Source organism: Anguilla anguilla, chromosome 8 (genome assembly GCF_013347855.1).
Source record: "Anguilla anguilla isolate fAngAng1 chromosome 8, fAngAng1.pri, whole genome shotgun sequence".
Classification (NCBI taxonomy): Eukaryota; Metazoa; Chordata; class Actinopteri; order Anguilliformes; family Anguillidae; genus Anguilla; species Anguilla anguilla.
In genome coordinates, this window is record NC_049208.1 from 2,593,105 (window position 1) to 2,611,474 (window position 18,370).

Below are 18,370 nucleotides of genomic sequence, written 5' to 3' on the forward strand. Positions count from 1 at the left end.
TTGTAATTGTAAATAAACACTATAAATTCAACCCGCTCTCATACATCGCCTCTGGAAGTCTGTGTATTATTTATTTATTTATTTTTTGGCTTAAATCACAAACCCGCCATTGTCCCAATACCAGCCATTGTAAAGCCAGCATGTCATAAGAAAGCTCTGTAAAAATCTAAAATATCGTTGACTGCACATAAAAACTCTCTGGGCCAATTAAAAACATAAACCAAAACTGAAATAATATAAAAACGTGAGAAAGAGAACTCTCCCTTAAAAAATGTTCAATCCCTTTAGGAATGCAACTGCATGGCAAGACGTTTTAACATTAAAAACAATGTTTAAAGGATATCCCGGAAGCAGGATTATTTTAGGGATGCTAATCTTACTTTCCCAGGAAAGTGGGATGAAGCAGAGGGGTGTGGTTTCTGCCGATTTTATTTCCAAATTTAGCCGTGTCATTCTAAATTATGCCATTTCTATTTTGGCTTTCAAAAGGGGTCTTTTGGAATAATGTCGTTTTGGACTCGAAACACTCCAAATATATTTGAGAAACATAACGGAGTCACGGACGGGTAACGTCACAAAAAAACAGTAACAGTTTCGTCATTCCCTTTGCCCCGCTCTATTCGGCTTCTCGTGTGAAGTTGCCTGTGGCGCGGCTTTCCGTTTGTACCTCGTGCTGAAAGCGCGAGTGCAGCACCGCGCGCTGCTCGGCGCCGTGGCGCGGTACGCACACTACAGGCTGCTCCCGTGCTGTGAAATAATGAAAACGCTGACGGTTCGGAAGACGGGGATGAAAAGCGCCAGGCAACAGCCGTTGAGATAAATCGAATTTCGGGAGCGGGGATGAGGAAGTCCCGATTTGTCTGCGACGCAGAGTGACAGGATTCACAAGCGGGGATGGAAATGGTGGACGTGCTCCAATAAAAAAAAATTGCTGCTGTTGGGTTGAAAAAACCCCATTAATTTCAAATAGACCTGCATATTTATACTCCTCCCTTCTATGCTTATACACAACAAAATGCCCACTGTTATGTCGACTCTAACAGATTACAAATGAGTCAAATAGGGTAAGAGGTGATATAACACTGAACATTATTAAAAAATGTGTCACCCAACATGGGGCTGAGTTTATCCAATTTCTTAATCTACCCTTCCATTTTGTTTGCAATGGGAAGTACATCACTAAGTATGGGAGTCGAGATACAATGTTAAGATTGGGTCAAGTATTTTCGTAATAGGCCATTCTTAATGGTGCTTCAGTGTGATTTTAGGGGCCATTGCCATTTGGGTTTGTGTTCCACAGTAGAGGGAACACACACACAACTCCCAAAAATGTTGGATGAAGACATCAGAAGGTTGGATTTAGAGAACCGTAGAGTACTGCTCCATCACCAACGCAATGAAATTTGTTCTGCTTAAAAAAAACTTAAGTCTGTCAGGAAACAGAATAGCCAAAAGGCCACGCGCTAAGCACTGTAAATAAGATTATATTACAGTTTGCTCGTAGTTGATAAGGCATAACAAATTACGCGTAGGCCTATTGGTTTGACAGCACATTTTGCATTTGACAATTTCCCCCATCTGGTATAGGCATCGGATGTTACAGCCGGGAAATGTGTTGTGATTTCCGAACTGTCAAACGGGAGACGTTACTTAACCATGACTCAGCGCGCGAAATAAAGTCAACGGGAGGAAAAATGTAAAATAAATAAATGAGAAAAAAAAGATGTAAAGGAAAAAATAAATTACGAAGAGGTTCTCCTGCCTCCACAACAACATTTTTCCGTCTTGGTGGGAGGCAGTACTTGGACACGAGATGAAATGGAAACAGCTGCAAGCGCAGATTAAAAACTGGCGATCCGAAGCTATTTAGGGATTTTAAAAAAACGAAACAAAAAAAAAAAAAAAACGATTACAATCACTGTTCCAGATGTGTTGCTTTTTATTAGGAACCAAAGCATCAACAACGAATAGGAACAATCGTTTTGTGGTTTGAATGAGATGCCATTTGTCTGAAATGGTGATTAGAAATTTAACGAGACTGACTGTAGGAAATGGCTATAATTTCACTGATGATTGGAATCTGGTTAAAATTGGGGTTTTGTCAAAAACAGACATTAGAGGCCTTTTGAGAAAATAAATTTAAAATGTCAGAATTAAGTTTATCAGTGGTAAGAATATGATTTTAATGTGGCGATGATCTCATATTTAACATCACCAATGTTATTATGATCATGTCACAATCAGAGTAGCGATGACGTCATAAGAGAACGTTGATCGGCATGTCGTCGCCCTGGAACAGTAGAAATGGCAGATGTATAAAAAATCTGAAGCAAGGAACTGTGGAAATATAAGAAAGCAAACTGGTGTGTGTGCACCACTAGGGCCCGACTCATCGAACAGAAATAAATCATCCAGCCTCCAGTAACAACGCTGTATCCTGTGGTTAATTCTTTGGAAAACAAAAACAAAAAAAAAGACTATTTAATAGCTCATTTAAATCACCGACAGACACAGGGGACATAAATACAAGTCGGAGGGAAAGCGCGAATACAAATGAGGATATTTTTTCAATTTAATTGGTTTATTACAAAAACAAAAAAAACAAAAAACTTCTTTTTTTTCACCACGGGAATGCGATAAACACTCCAAAGCGCCTCCATCCTCAGCGTGAAACACAGTTCAGTTTCCCTCCCGTTCACGCAAATCCATCACAAAACTGTCCTGTCCTGTCCTGTCCCTATAAACCAGGGGTCCTCCATCTTAATCCAGAGAGGGCTGGTGTGGCTTCTGTTGCAACCAAGCGGTTACACACCTGATTCCACCAACCAATCACTACAGCCTTTGCTAAGCAACCTTGATGAGCGGAATCAGGTGTGTAACTGCTCGTTTGGAACAGAAGCCTGCACCCACACCGGCCCTTTCTGGATAAGACTGAGGTCACCAGCCGTAACTCATTACATTCCATTACATTTACTTGGCAGACGCTTTTAGCCAAAGCGACGTACAATAAGTGCATACCGAAGGTCACTGGAACAACTGCAAAACACAGAGACGATAAGGTGCAATACTCATTATGTAACAGTTATTCATAGCCATGAACACATTAAGTCCAGTTCACACAGTGAACATTACTCTCTGACCTAACCTATGCCAAGTCAAACTAGGAGGCATGATGATGAGCTACAACATCAAGATAATGATACACAGTACAATAAGTGCTGGATGGAGGTACATGACATGAACGTGGCACAGGAGGTACAGGTGTAGCATGAAAGAGCTATTAAAAGGTGCTTATCTGCTTATTGCCCTCCTCTTTAAAAAACCTCCTTCTGAAGGGTACCTATGAGTAAGCACAGGGCTGCTCGGAGAGGGGGAAGGTTTTAAAAGCGCACCGGCAGAAGGGTACCTATGAGTAAGCACAGGGCTGCTCGGAGAGGGGAAGGTTTTAAAAGCGCACCGGCAGAAGGGTACCTATGAGTAAGGCCAGGGCTGCTCGGAGAGGGGGAAGGGTTTAAATGCGCACCGGCAGAAGGGTACCTATGAGTAAGTACAGGGCTGCTCGGAGAGGGGGAAGGTTTTAAAAGCGCACCGGCAGAAGGGTACCTATGAGTAAGGCCAGGGCTGCTCGGAGAGGGGGAAGGGTTTAAAAGCGCACCGGCAGAAGGGCACCTATGAGTAAGGCCAGGGCTGCTCGGAGAGGGGGAAGGTTTTAAAAGCGCACCGGCAGAAGGGTACCTATGAGTAAGGCCAGGGCTGCTCGGAGAGGGGGAAGGTTTTAAAAGCGCACCGGCAGAAGGGCACCTATGAGTAAGGCCAGGGCTGCTCGGAGAGGGGGAAGGTTTTAAAAGCGCACCGGCAGAAGGGTACCTATGAGTAAGGCCAGGGCTGCTCGGAGAGGGGGAAGGTTTTAAATGCGCACCGGCAGAAGGGCACCTATGAGTAAGGCCAGGGCTGCTCGGAGAGGGGGAAGGTTTTAAAAGCGCACCGGCAGAAGGGTACCTATGAGTAAGGCCAGGGCTGCTCGGAGAGGGGAAGGGTTTAAAAGCGCGCCGGCAGAAGGGTACCTATGAGTAAGGCCAGGGCTGCTCGGAGAGGGGGAAGGTTTTAAAAGCGCACCGGCAGAAGGGTACCTATGAGTAAGGCCAGGGCTGCTCGGAGAGGGGGAAGGTTTTAAAAGCGCACCGGCAGAAGGGTACCTATGAGTAAGGCCAGGGCTGCTCGGAGAGGGGGAAGGTTTTAAATGCGCACCGGCAGAAGGGTACCTATGAGTAAGGCCAGGGCTGCTCGGAGAGGGGGAAGGTTTTAAAAGCGCACCGGCAGAAGGGTACCTATGAGTAAGGCCAGGGTTGCTCGGAGAGGGGAAGGGTTTAAAAGCGCGCCGGCAGAAGGGTACCTATGAGTAAGGCCAGGGCTGCTCGGAGAGGGGGAAGGTTTTAAAAGCGCACCGGCAGAAGGGTACCTATGAGTAAGGCCAGGGCTGCTCAGAGAGGGGGAAGGTTTTAAAAGCGCACCGGCAGAAGGGTACCTATGAGTAAGGCCAGGGCTGCTCGGGGAGGGGGAAGGTTTTAAAAGCGCACCGGCAGAAGGGTACCTATGAGTAAGGCCAGGGCTGCTCGGGGAGGGGGAAGGTTTTAAAAGCGCACCGGCAGAAGGGTACCTATGAGTAAGGCCAGGGCTGCTCGGGGAGGGGGAAGGTTTTAAAAGCGCACCGGCAGAAGGGCACTCTTTGACCACGCACGTCCCGATGCGGATGCGTTTTTTAAATTTTTTATTTTTTTAACGGAGTGCCTTCCATCTGGCGGGGCGTGAGTCAGATCATCGAAATAAAAAAAAGGAGGCGGGATCAGAGCCAGGCCTCGGCTCCCCGAATGTGAGGGGGGGAGGGGGGGGTCGGAATGGGGGGGCGCTTGATATTCCCGTCACACGAAACCTGTCAGACGCCGTCTGTGCCCCTCGTACGAGGGGAACGTACATCTTTTTTAGTGCGTCGCCGTCGACGCCCGGAGAGCACCCTCTTAAAAAAAAAACCACCCGACCTCAACATCGGAATGCAGAGCAGCAAAAAGCAACGGTGCATCCTTAAAATTATGACTTAACGAGAGGCTAGCGTACTGCCCCACCAGCGCTCCTCTGCATAGCAACGCATAGCAACGCATAGCAACGCGTAAGGTCAATAACCTTGCGTCTAATTCCAGCTCTTGGCACGGGGGGCTGATTTGTGGGATGTCGTAATGTCAGAATGTCATTTCCTTTGAGAGATTGATTTCATTTCCTGCGAGAAACTTGAGTACTGAGTCCAGCTATTGAGTCTGGCTTTCAAATAAATCATCTGAGATACTGATACCTCTAGCCCGCTAGCTCTCCTGTCTGTGTTTCTCAGACTCACAGATCGCACGTTTCTTAGTTTTGCCATTGGTAGGGTGTGTGTTTGTTAGGGGGTAGGGCGTGTGTGTGTGTGTGTGTGTGGGGGGGGGGGGAGTGTTGTGGGGGAAGGGTCGGTGACAGAATTTAAACTGAATTAACCATTGAAATATGTTGGGGGGCAGCAAAAGTTCAGTTATTAAACCTTCATTAGGTTAAAGATGACAAAAAGTCAGTTGCTTTTAAAAAAATATGAACTGGCCTCCGTTGTGTCTAAATAAAACTTCCTGGCGCGTTTACAGTATATCCACCTTCTTATTGGTGGATTTATGTGGCCTATTAGAGCAGGGCTTTTAACCGGGCTAGGCCGAGGTATCACCGGAGAGACGCGTTAAATTATATTTTGCGGACACTGAAACTTGAGGGGGGTGGGCACAGTGAAGAACCCCCCCCCCCCACGCTCGCTCACCATAGCAGACCCTGGAGAATGGTGTGGTGGGGGGGTGGTGGGGGGAGAGATCAATATTCATTATTAATGAAAGATAAGATGGATGGCCAGTTCCGGTGATCGTACAGGTCACCACGGAACGCGTAACCACAGCGACTCTGAGTCCTCGTCCGCTTTCGTTTTTTCAACCGTCGTCTCTGCGCCTGTTCCCTCGCATTTCAACATGGCCCCCGTAACTCACGCACACGGGAAATGGTGTTTGTTACAGCAAAGGTACTATAAACTCCATTTGTTAGATATCTGTATGATAGCAGTAAACAACTGCAGCAGAGCATTAGTCTATAGTATGAGATGAAGATACTGAAAATTGAACACAGTACTGGGCTGGCATCTCACAGCTCGAAAAAAATCTTATCTTAAAGTTAATTCCTTGAACCCCCAGAACTTCACCAGAGGATCATCAATAACGACCAATCCAAAAAAAAAAAATAATACATGCTCGGTGTTGCCCCCGGCAACAGTGACTCGTGCCATGGGAATGTGATCTCAGTAGTCCACCCAATCAAATTGAGTGTGCAAATTGCACTGTGGACCATAAAATTAGGCAACAGCGATGGTAGTGTCCAGCCACGCTCTGGGCTCCTGTGACCTTGAAAAGTTGATGCTCTGTGCTCGACTAGCAATGTCTTGAGTAGGCCCAAAACGTTTTTTTTGTTTGTTTTTTGTTTTTTTTGGGGGGGGCAGATGATGCAAGAGGTACTGTGCAGTCTGTCCTGGTAAAAGACGTGCCATATTTGGACGTGCCAGAGAGCCAGACGTTCTCTCGCTGCAGAGCACACGGACAGTTTGTCATCAGACTGGGACGGGCGTTAGATTCACAGTGATAATACTGTGCCCGTTTTTAAAATTTTTTTTAGCAACGTCCTTTTATCGCACCGAGCAATTAGCGAGCGGACGAGGAGCGGAGGGGCATTTTCAATCCGCTGCATCATGTCCTTCCTTTGCACAGTCATTTTAATCTCCAGTTTGAGGCATCAGACCCTCAGGTGAAGGCCGTTCGTAGCCCAAACAATGACAAAATGAATAGTCAGTCACTGCAGTCACGTAGCGAAAACACGCACAGTATTTTCCAATATTGTCTTTGTGTCCCATATTCCTCTGCATTTTTTTGGGGGCTTTTTTCAGCTTTATTGGACAGAACAGAGTAGAGAGACAGGAAGAGCAGGGGAAGAGAGAAGGAGAGACGTGTGACAAAGGGTCGCACGGTCGGGACTCGAACCGCCGACGTCGCGGCTCGTAATGAGCATGTGGACAGTGCTCTACAGGCTACGCCACGAGACACCCCCTCAATCAATAACTTAAGTCGTTTGATTATTATCATTCCTGAAACGTCAGTATTTCAAATGTGAGTGGAAGCATCAGTCCACATCAGTCCACAATTTTATTTTCTCAAGAATGGTTTTTTGTTGTTGTTGTTGTTGTTTTTGGTTTGATCTGTACGTTTATGACTGAGAGCTAAGCAAGCATCCAGGTAAAAACTTCTCTATGCACTTTACACACGCACCTCACTGAAGAGTATATTAAATCTGGGAACGTTAGAGAGGTATCCTCCACTGAAGTTAGTGTATCATTCTGGCCCTGCTCCAGTGTGGGAACTGCACTTTAACATGTATGACCTGAGCTCCAACTGTCAAGTCAAGTTACCAGTCCAGGCATAACCCACTAAACTCCGTGCACTTAATGGCTACACGCATCATAAATGTATGAGCTGGAATCCGAAAGCATGCCCACAGGCACTTAAATCAGGCGCTTTAATTAAGCATTTCAGGTACAGCGACCATCAATAAGAGAGAAATCGGTAATGCCCTTTACGAATGTAGCCAGAGGCAAAGGCTAAACACCGGGGTGTCCTGTAATTATTTCACCAACATTATTAAAAGTCATCACAACCCAGACTGGCATTTGAGATAATAATCCCTGTTAAACATCACTTTCATTATGACAGAATTCAATTAATAAAACGTGATTACCGGCATATATCATTCTACTGATCCTGATCCACATTTATTCTGCAGCAATGTGGTACAGGATAGCCATGCAGGTTAGTCCACAGACATTTTCTGAACTTCACAAAAAAAAAAAAAAAAAAAGAAAGAAGTACTTTGGCATAAAAAGATGAATAGCAATTTCCACAAAGGGTTCTTCGGGGAAAAAAAAGTAGCACCAGGTGTGCACAAGTTTGTGGCTGAAAACAACCTTCATTTCAAATATTCTTTTCCAAAGGATTATGATCTGACACTAGATTAATATTGATGGAATATCACAAAGATGAGTCGATTTCTGTACGACGACAATCTAGCCCACAACACTTTTACAGATAAAGGAAACGGGATATTGTGATTGGGCGACCAGGCCAGTGTCAACCCACCAATCGACATTAGCTTTTAACCCCTTAACTCCTTACGCTCCCGCAACACTGCCCCCCCCCCACCAGGATCACAATCCTGTCGACAGCAGATCGAAACTGGGGGGGGGGGGCAAAGACAAACACGGGTGCAAGGCACTACAGACCTAATTATACGCCACCTGGCCCCGGCACAGAGCCATTAGAGCAAGTCACTCGCGTTTGTCTGGGTATTGGAAACTAACGGTGGGCTGCTGCTTTGAATAGAGGCAATTATCTGGCTGAAGGATTACCTTCTATTATTTTATTATTATTATATATTTTTTTTTTACATTTTCACAAAATATATGCATATATAGGTTCAGGTCCTGCACAGATGAGACTGCTTTCTATACCCGAGTAATTCACGGCATTTGATTTCGGAGAGGTGAACAGAGAGCTAAACCGACGCACCGTGCATCTTGAAGAGAGACAAAAGGCCACCTGTAGAGCAAGAGAAATGCTTTATTTTATTTAATCGAAAAATAATTATTTTCTTTGGCTTCAGAACGATATCAGCAGAAATGCGGCGCCGCTGTCTCTTTCGATCGAGTCGTAAAAGTTAATGGTGCGAGTAAAACATTTAGGGAGCCAATCAGCAGCTCCCATTAACACATCAGTGCCTGCACCCTGAACCCAGTCAGACGATAAATCGTTCATCTTCAAAAAGAAATTAAGACGGATAAACCTCACACGCCGCCTGCATTATTTTTTTAGCTTTCATTTTAACGATTTCACAAAGACCTCAAGCGAGCATCTCACTGGTCACTGATCCTGAGGCCAAGAACATGCAGGCCACACCTCTCCTCAGGGCCCCACACCTCACTCTGGGGCCCACACCTCACCCTGGGGCCACACCTCTCCCCAGGGCCCCACACCTCACTCTGGGGTCACACCTCCCCCAGGGACCCACACCTCTCCTCAGGGGCCCACACCTCACTCTGGGGTCACACCTCCCCCAGGGCCCCACACCTCACTCTGGGGTCACACCTCCCCCAGGGGACCACACCTCACTCTGGGGTCACACCTCCCCCAGGGACCCACACCTCTCCTCAGGGGCCCACACCTCACTCTGGGGTCACACCTCCCCCAGGGCCCCACACCTCACCCCAGGGGCCCACACCTCACTCTGGGGTCACACCTCCCCCAGGGCCCCACACCTCACTCTGGGGTCACACCTCCCCCAGGGGACCACACCTCACTCTGGGGTCACACCTCCCCCAGGGACCCACACCTCTCCTCAGGGCCCCACACCTCACTCTGGGGTCACACCTCCCCCAGGGACCCACACCTCTCCTCAGGGCCCCACACCTCACTCTGGGGTCACACCTCCCCCAGGGACCCACACCTCTCCTCAGGGCCCCACACCTCACTCTGGGGTCACACCTCTCCTCAGGGCCCCACACCTCACTCTGGGGTCACACCTCCCCCAGGGACCCACACCTCACCCCAGGGGCCCACACCTCACCCCAGGGGCCCACACCACCCCCAGGGGCCCACACCTCACTCTGGGGCCCATACCTCCTCCAGGGGTCCACACCTCACTCTGGGGCTCACACCTCCTCCAGGGGCCCACACCTCACTCTGGGGCCCACACCTCCCCAGGGGCCCACACCTCACCCTCATCATTGGTTTTTTTAGCTGAGCTTAAAAAATACAGTCACATTCCATTACAGTCAGTTTTAATTCCCTAATTTCCCACAGGCCGCCTCAGGTGCTTTTCTGCCAACGTGTTCTCATTCCCAACTCGTCATACACTGAATCCCTGGCATCCCTTTCGGCGCCCCCCCCCCCCCCCCCAGCCTCTTTATGGTGACGCCAAGGGTAAACAAGATGGTGGAAAGCGATATCTTTTTATTTCCTGAATTGTGAAATGCAAAAAAGAGCGATGTTTAATATTATGAAATCATAGCATGTATATTAGATTGTAATTTTTGGTTATGTAAAGATCTGGTAAGATGCACTGTACCTGTTTACCCCTCATGTCAATATGAAATGTTTACAGCATAAAGATGCTGAGGGTTTCCATTGAAATCTATGAGATACCGAGGGCATCTGGAAGTGATGCCAAAGGACTCCTCCTGCGTTGTGTAGTGAGCCCAAAAGCTTCTGACCAAACGTAAACACGTAAGGAGTTTGGAATGAGACCAGATAATTAGTACTACAGAGAGATTCAACTTCACTGCTATCAGTAGTCCCACTGTTCACTGATGCCAGAAGTAAATAACCGAATGACTAATTAGACTTAATTGAGATCACTTCCCAAACGTGTCTACGGGGCAAGCAAATATAATTTTAAAATGCTTCAATAAAACAACATTGCTGTATCTTTGTTATTAGCATTAGCACAGCCGTAGCCGCTGCTTCACTGCTTCACTTAATAAATTATGTCAAATGAACACCGGCATTCTAACAGCCAATTATCTGAGAGCCGGGCCAGAATGAAACCTGCCGCGTGTGGCGTACCCCATGGGTCAGTCCTGGGACACACTAAATTAAAGCATGGATCTAAATTGTCTGCACACCAGGTCTTAATACACTTAAGTTTTCCTTCTTCTCTTTTTTCAGGCACAGCCATCTTCCCCTGCCACAGCCCCCAAGAAAGGTATCTTATAATTTTCAAGATTTTGTTGGGGGAATTTCAGTCAACGATAACATATTTAATTTTAATATTCATCCCTTATTTATCCAGGCGAGTCCCACTGAGACCGAAATCTCTTCATCACAGAAGACCCGGCCTGGCTTAAGAGGCAGCCGCATTAGCAATGCGTCACAAAAGCGGTGATCACATGACCAGAGAACATCCCACTATCCTGTGGAGCATGCTGGGCATTCTGGATAGGACACCAGACCAGACCAATGGCATCTCTCAGTTCCCATCCAGTTAAACCAACTCAAACAGAGTAATTAAGGACACAAACACTGCAGAGCTTTTCCATTGAAACCCTGCAGGGAGATAAAAAACTGAATGAATCCAAGGGGGGGGGGGGGGGAACTGTATAAAATAGCACAATGAACATGTGCGATGACTCATTGATTTCCCCCCCCACACGGTGCGTCCCATAATGCACTGGGAGAGCTGAACCCGCTGGAGCCCGTTGCCGTAATCCGCCCGCTGGTTTCCGAACGCCGCCGCCACGCTTAGCAACCGCTCGGCACTTCCTGTCGCCGCCGCGCCGTCGCCGTGCGTTATTATTCTGTGAGTGCTCCTGGCGGGTCTCCGCGCTAATTGAACCCTCCCCCCCCCCCCCCCCCGCCTCCCTCCCACGTGCTGCTCAGTCCGCTCAGACTCTCTCCGGGGGGCCGGCCCATTAAGATTCACGTCACGGACCAAACGAAGCGGCTGGCACCTGCGCAAGATTTGATTACGCGCCTTACCGCCCCCACCCCCCACCCCCCCGAACGTTGCCAACTGCCGGCGAGACTGCGGAGCCGGGGGGGGCGGGTGGTGGGTGGGGAAGGGGGGGGGGGGGGACGGTGGGAGTCAGGCCAAAGTGAAATCGGGCCCGTTGGTGGTGGTGGTAAATTCGATGTAAAATTAAATTAATTAGCCGGGAGGTGTGACGTGAGTCCCGTCGAAGCCGAGCCTTTGAAGAGAAGGCAGGAGCCGCTGCCCCTGCAGCGTGTGTCTGTGTCCTGAAACAGGATGACAGAGTTTTACCCGCAGAAAAAAGGGGATTTAATGTGACATGCTTTTTTTTGTGTTGTTTTTTTTTCTCTTTCTTTTACCTCCCCGCCTTGCTGCTCTGTTCAATTTCAGGGATGAAATTGCGCAGGACTGGGTTCTATTTATAGGAAGCACTCAGTGGGCGAACCCCCCCGCCCCCCTCCCTAACTCCTACCCCCCCCCCCCTCCACTCCCCACCTCTATGTCCCAAACTACCAGAAACACCTCCTCCAGTTAGAGAATCGGAGAGGGAGAGTGCGAATCCGTGACTGAATCCAGGCCAAAGGCATTCTGGGTTTTTCACTCCAATAACAAAAAGAAGGTAAAGCGCAAAGGATCCTGGGATATTTTTGAAAAACGAACCCCCTGCTGTCACACTGCTGTCTGCAGACCCAGCACACGACAACACACACATACCTGCACGCACACAGGCATGAACACACACACACACACACACACACACACACAGGCACGCACGCCCCTGCACGCATACACACACATACACACACTCACACATCTGCACGCACACAGGCATGAACACACAAACACACACACACACACACACAGGCACGCAACGCACACCCCTGCACGCATACACACACACACATGCACACCCGGATGCACACATACACATACACACTAACAGACACACACACACACACCTGCACGCATACACACACATACACACACTCACACATGCACACACGTACACACACACACATACACACACACACTTACACACTTATACACACAGATCACATCACAAAAGAAAATTAAACAGTAAACACAGAAAATAAACCAAACCCGTAAAAATGGGCGGAGCCCTGCAGCCTCCCGTCCCCCAGCAGGGGAGGTGGGGGGGGGGGGGGGGGGGGGGAATGCAGAGACAGAAAGAGAAAGAGCGCTTAATTATTTAAAACTCTAGCTACAATCCATTACATGACATTTATTATAGATTACAGCCAGGTCCACTCCACGCCAGCTATAAGAAAATTCTTATGAAATCATAACCCAAAGACATTTTATTCAAACCATAAACCCTGAACATATATTGAATTGTTTCTGGAAGATGGACTAGACCTGGTAACACAATCGATATACTTTATAATATAAATACACAATATTATATAACATACAGAATGTATTTTAGATTGAGACGCTTGTGCATTTTTTATGCCGTTTCATGGTTTATTTCTATATTTAGAATGGCTGCAACCAACCAATCACAGACCAGCACAGGCTCTCCCCTGTAATCACAGACCAGCATGAGCTCCCTTTTAATAACAGACCAGCGCTAGCTCTCCCCATAATCACAGACCAGCGCTAGCTCTTCCCATAATCACAGACCAGCCCGAGCTCTCCCCTTTTAATCACAGACCAGCACAGGCTCTCCCCCGTAATCACAGACCCTGTAATCACAGACCAGCCTGAGCTCTCCCCTGTAATCACAGACCAGCCCAAGCTCTTCGTGTAATCACAGACCAGCCCAAGCTCTCCTGTAATCACAGACCAGCCCGAGCTCTCCCCATAATCACAGACCAGCCCGAGCTCTCCTGTAATCACAGACCAGCCTGAGCTCTCCTGTAATCACAGACCAGCCCGAGCTCTCCTCATAATCACAGACCAGCCCGAGCTCTCTCCTGTAATCACAGACCAGTGCGATCTCTCCCCCATAATCACAGACCAGCCCGAGCTCTCCCGTAATCACAGACCAGTGCGATCTCTCCTGTAATCACAGACCAGTGCGATCTCTCCCATAATCACAGACCAGTGTAAGCTCTCCTGTAATCACAGACCAGCCCGAGCTCTCCTGTAATCACAGACCAGTGCGATATCAAGCCGCTGCTCTTTTTCACTGCACTGTAGAGCAGCCAGGCTCACAGCGCTGGACATGGCCTCAGCCTACAGGGTGTAGCCCACACTGGCACACTGTGGAAGCCCTAATGATGAGTCACTGGTGTGGAAGGACACAGGAAGGTTCCTCCTGACTAAAATCCCTCCCTTCCCCACACTAGAGTAGCACTGGGGTGGCATCACCACACTCCACTGCTGTGTGTGCGTATGTGCGTGTGTGTGTGTGTGTGTATGTGTGTGTGCGTGCGTGTGCATGCGTGTATGTCTGTGTGTGTGTCAGTGTGTGTGTGTGTGCGTGTGTGTGTGTGTGTGTGTGTGTGTGCGTGCGTGTGCATGCGTGTATGTCTGTGTGTCCGCGTGTGTGCGTGCTCATGTGCATAAGTGTGAAGATCACACTTGGCAGATCTTTGTGAATGGGAGACATAACTTCTAGAATGGTCTACAAGTCAGTTGATGAGGAAACACAAACTCCCGTGTGCTAACCAAGCTCTGACTATTAATAGAGACACGTACAGACGAAAAAACAGGAAAGTGTACAGTGAGCGCAAAACGTAAAGTAGGCCAACTGGAGCACAGAGTTCAGGGGAAAACCCGCTGCAGCACAAGCGCTCACATTTCGCATGGATGAGCTTGCAGAATCTACGGCCTGCTGGACCAGCGCTCGAACCTGGGATCTGTAGTTTTTTTCTTTTTAGCACGGGGACGCTAAACCCTCGAGGTAAGTATTCAAATCCTGTTCGGCAAACAGGCGGAGATCGCTCCAGCGGTGGAGATCTGTCACTTCTGGCCTGTGGTCCTGCGGGATCGTCTTAAACGGGGGTGTGCCGCGCGCGGAACGCGTGTTCTCCCGCGAAAGAAACCCAGAAATAGAAGCGTGTTCGATGCGCTGGGGCGCTGACGATGAAAGCGCGTAAGATCCCGCCGCAGCCTCCACACTTCCTGTTACCGGGAGCGTCGGGAAAAACACGCCAGAGACGCAGCCTGAAACGGGAACGCTCGGAGCAGAGAGCTCTTACACCCCAACATCTGACCTTAGGGCCCCCCCGAGCTCTTACACCCCAACATCTGACCTTAGGGCTCCTGAGTTCTTACACCCCAACATCTGACCTTAGGGCTCCTGAGTTCTTACACCCCAACATCTGAGCTTAGGGCTCCCCCAAGTTCTTACACCCCAACATCTGAGCTTAGGGCTCCCCCAAGTTCTTACACCCCAACATCTGAGCTTAGGGCTCCCCCAAGTTCTTACACCCAAACATCTGAGCTTAGGGCCCCCAAGTTCTTACACCCAAACATCTGAGCTTAGGGCCCCCAAGTTCTTACACCCCAACATCTGACCTTAGGGCCCCCAAGTTCTTACACCCCAACATCTGAGCTTAGGGCTCCCCCAAGTTCTTACACCCCAACATCTGAGCTTAGGGCCCCCAAGTTCTTACACCCCAACATCTGAGCTTAGGGCTCCCCCAAGTTCTTACACCCCAACATCTGAGCTTAGGGCCCCCAAGTTCTTACACCCAAACATCTGAGCTTAGGGCCCCCAAGTTTTTACACCCCAACATCTGACCTTAGGGCCCCCAAGTTCTTACACCCAAACATCTGAGCTTAGGGCTCCCGAGTTCTTACACCCCAACATCTCAGCTTAGGGCTCCCGAGCTCTTACACCCCAACATCTGAGCTTAGGGCTCCCCCGCGTTCTTACACCCCAACATCTGAGCTTAGGGCTCCCCCAAGTTCTTACACCCCAACATCTGAGCTTAGGGCTCCCCCAAGTTCTTACACCCCAACATCTGAGCTTAGGGCTCCTGAGTTTTTACACCCCAACATCTGACACCAACACATGCACTCTCTCTCTCTCACACACACACACACACACACACACACACACACACAATTTCATATTGCCTAAACATAAAGTAATTGCATGTGTGTCAGGGAGTATTTTTTGATAGGCAGTCGCTCAAAGAAAATTGATTGGCCATCTGCAGCTATTTTCAAAGAGAAGATCTAGAGGTCAAACAAATATGAGACAGCTCAGAACTCCAATCATTGTAAAATATTCAGAAACAAAGTAGAACAGTTTACCTCAAAACACCAGCATTGAGAGGACAGGCTCACCTCCATAGTGGTTAAATTGCACCTGTGTGTCCCTGCAAACCAGCCGTTGGCAGAGCACTGGTCAATGTCCAGGTCCTGCAGGTTCACGTCCACCCGAACCACACCCCTGGAGAGAGACAGAGGGATCAAAAATATCACCATTATCATCCATCCATCCATCATCTATACCCGCTTATCCTGGGCAGGGACACGGGGGGTGCTGGACCCTATCCCAGCGATAGATTGGACAGGCCCGTCTGTTCTGTTCAATCTATCGCAGGACACACACACACCATTCACTCACACACTCATACCTGTGGGCAATTTAGAGTCTCCAATTAGCCTAACCTGCACGTCTTTGGACTGCGGGAAGAAACCGGAGTACCCGGAGGAAACCCACACGGACACGGGGAGAACATGCAAACTCCACGCAGAAAAGTCGAGATTTGAACCCACAACCTTCTTTTTGTAAGGGGACAGGCTGTAAAATGACATTAGTTTGAACGCAGTATCGCATAAATAAAAAACTATCAGAACCGCCTCATATACTTCACGGCTGATCTTCACCACACACTTTCCCGATAAATACGCCGTTCCTTCCGTTTCATCCTGCAGTTCTCTCATCTTTTAATATCTGTTTGTTTTAACGATGAATATCATTAACCGTGACTTTGCCTCGTTTCCATGACCTTCCTCAGGATGTTTTCTCCCCTCCTCCCTCTCTCTTTCTATTCTCCTGTGAAAAATAGGCGAAGCCCATTCGCTAATCACCGGGCTGTTCTTTGAAACTAATCCAGATCACGTGCTCGACCAAGATTTAGGGTCCATTTATGATGGTATTCTTCGCACCTGATGCAAGAGAATAAATAAATAACTTGAATTATCCATGAGTAAACTAATTTACAGTTGTGTGGACAGTGCCCTTGCGGCCATATGCAGACCATGCGTTTTGGTTTCATGAGGTTTTAATCACGCGCTGTCTGCTTGCTGTTCACCATTAGTGCACATTTGAATAAACCAATCTCACTGTGAAAGTGCCCAATATTTTCATATTAACATTACATTACGTTCATTTGGCAGACGCTTTTATCCAAAGCGACGTACAAAAAAGTGCATTTCATGGTTTAACAAAAACACTCTTAAGCCGCGTTTCCACCAAAATTACCCGGAACTTTCAGTCCCAGGAACGACTTTACCAGGAACTAAAAGGTTCCTTCAGCCAATGGTTGTCTGCGTTTCCACCGGGGTCTAAAGTACCGCGAAGATTAGGCAAATTAGCCCACTGACGTTGTCGTCGGTCCATCTGTCATATGATTTCTTCTGTAACCCCATACTACCACCGAAGTAGCCTACATTATTTTCTAATAACCGGGACAGCCCGGAGGGGTTTATTCCACTTATATACAACGGGTTACCAACAATGACTATATATGGTTACTTTTGTATTTATTGATTTTCATATATCCTCTCAAACACATTCATTAACAGCAGAAAACATGCACACGTTGTAAACAATTTGCTGTTTTATTACTTTCTCGTCGTCAATTCCATATAGGCTAATCGCAAAATGACAAGAATAGAACGAAAACTCGGACTTGCGTGAAAATGTAAATTAGTAGTGGTACAGCCACCGTTTGCTTTCCTTCGAAGTTACTGCTAGCCGAGCAGCGAAGTGTGCCGTCCAGATGCGAACCATGCACCATAAATTAGTCCATAGTCTTCCTGGTCTTTTCGTGGAATTGAAAAATGGCAGTAAATTGAGTAAAATTACGGCAGTCTGAAAAAGCTAAAGGGAAGATTACTAGAATTAACCTGTTATTTTACCCGGATAAAAAGTGCGGAAGGTGATTTCCAGTTTGCTTGTACTGTATCACCAATGTTAATTATGCAGAACTACCGCATACCTCACATAACTGTATCAAACGTTTTGAGTCAATTACAACGGGCTAACAAAGAAAATCCGGAAGAAAATATTCAGCAACCGAATTAATCCGTTTGAATGTTTTGGTAGCTTACGTAATATGCTGTCCCAGCAAGAATGCTTAGCATTTTATAAAACGAATACTAAAGCAAGAAAAGAACAGAAGAGCACACGTTATAATTCCAAGACGTTGACAGGCTATAACCAAAAGTAGGCTACTGCGCCGCATAACATACAAGTTTGATTTGAAGTTATTATGAAAATAAATTGGTTTGCCGCTGCATATTTTCAAACATGGCGGGTAATGGCGGAAAATAAATACAACACAAATGCTACGAGTACTCGACCAATCAGAAATGTTCAGCGCTGCAAGCTCCACCCAAAAGGTTCCTGTACTTTCGGAAAGTACTACCCCCCGAGCAGGAACGTTTTGGGGGGTAAAACAAAGCCCCCAGAACTAAATTTAGACCCTAGTTCCTGCGGTGGAAACGCACTGAGTTCCTCAAAAGGTTCCTAGTTCCGGGGTATAGTTCCTGCGGTGGAAACGCGGCTTTATAGTATCTATCTAGTCTGTAGGTAATCAGA

At 47.7% G+C, this 18,370-nt stretch overlaps 1 protein-coding gene across 1 annotated transcript in view; it reads right to left on the bottom strand.

Moving 5' to 3' along the window:
* LOC118233005 (probable G-protein coupled receptor 158) overlaps positions 1-18,370 on the bottom strand; it is a 69,804-nt gene that overhangs the window by 39,026 nt on the left and 12,408 nt on the right. Inside the window, exon 2 of the mRNA XM_035428293.1 lies at positions 15,886-15,991. Within this exon, the coding sequence (XP_035284184.1) occupies positions 15,886-15,991 (106 nt within the window). The remainder of the gene's footprint in view (positions 1-15,885; positions 15,992-18,370) is intronic.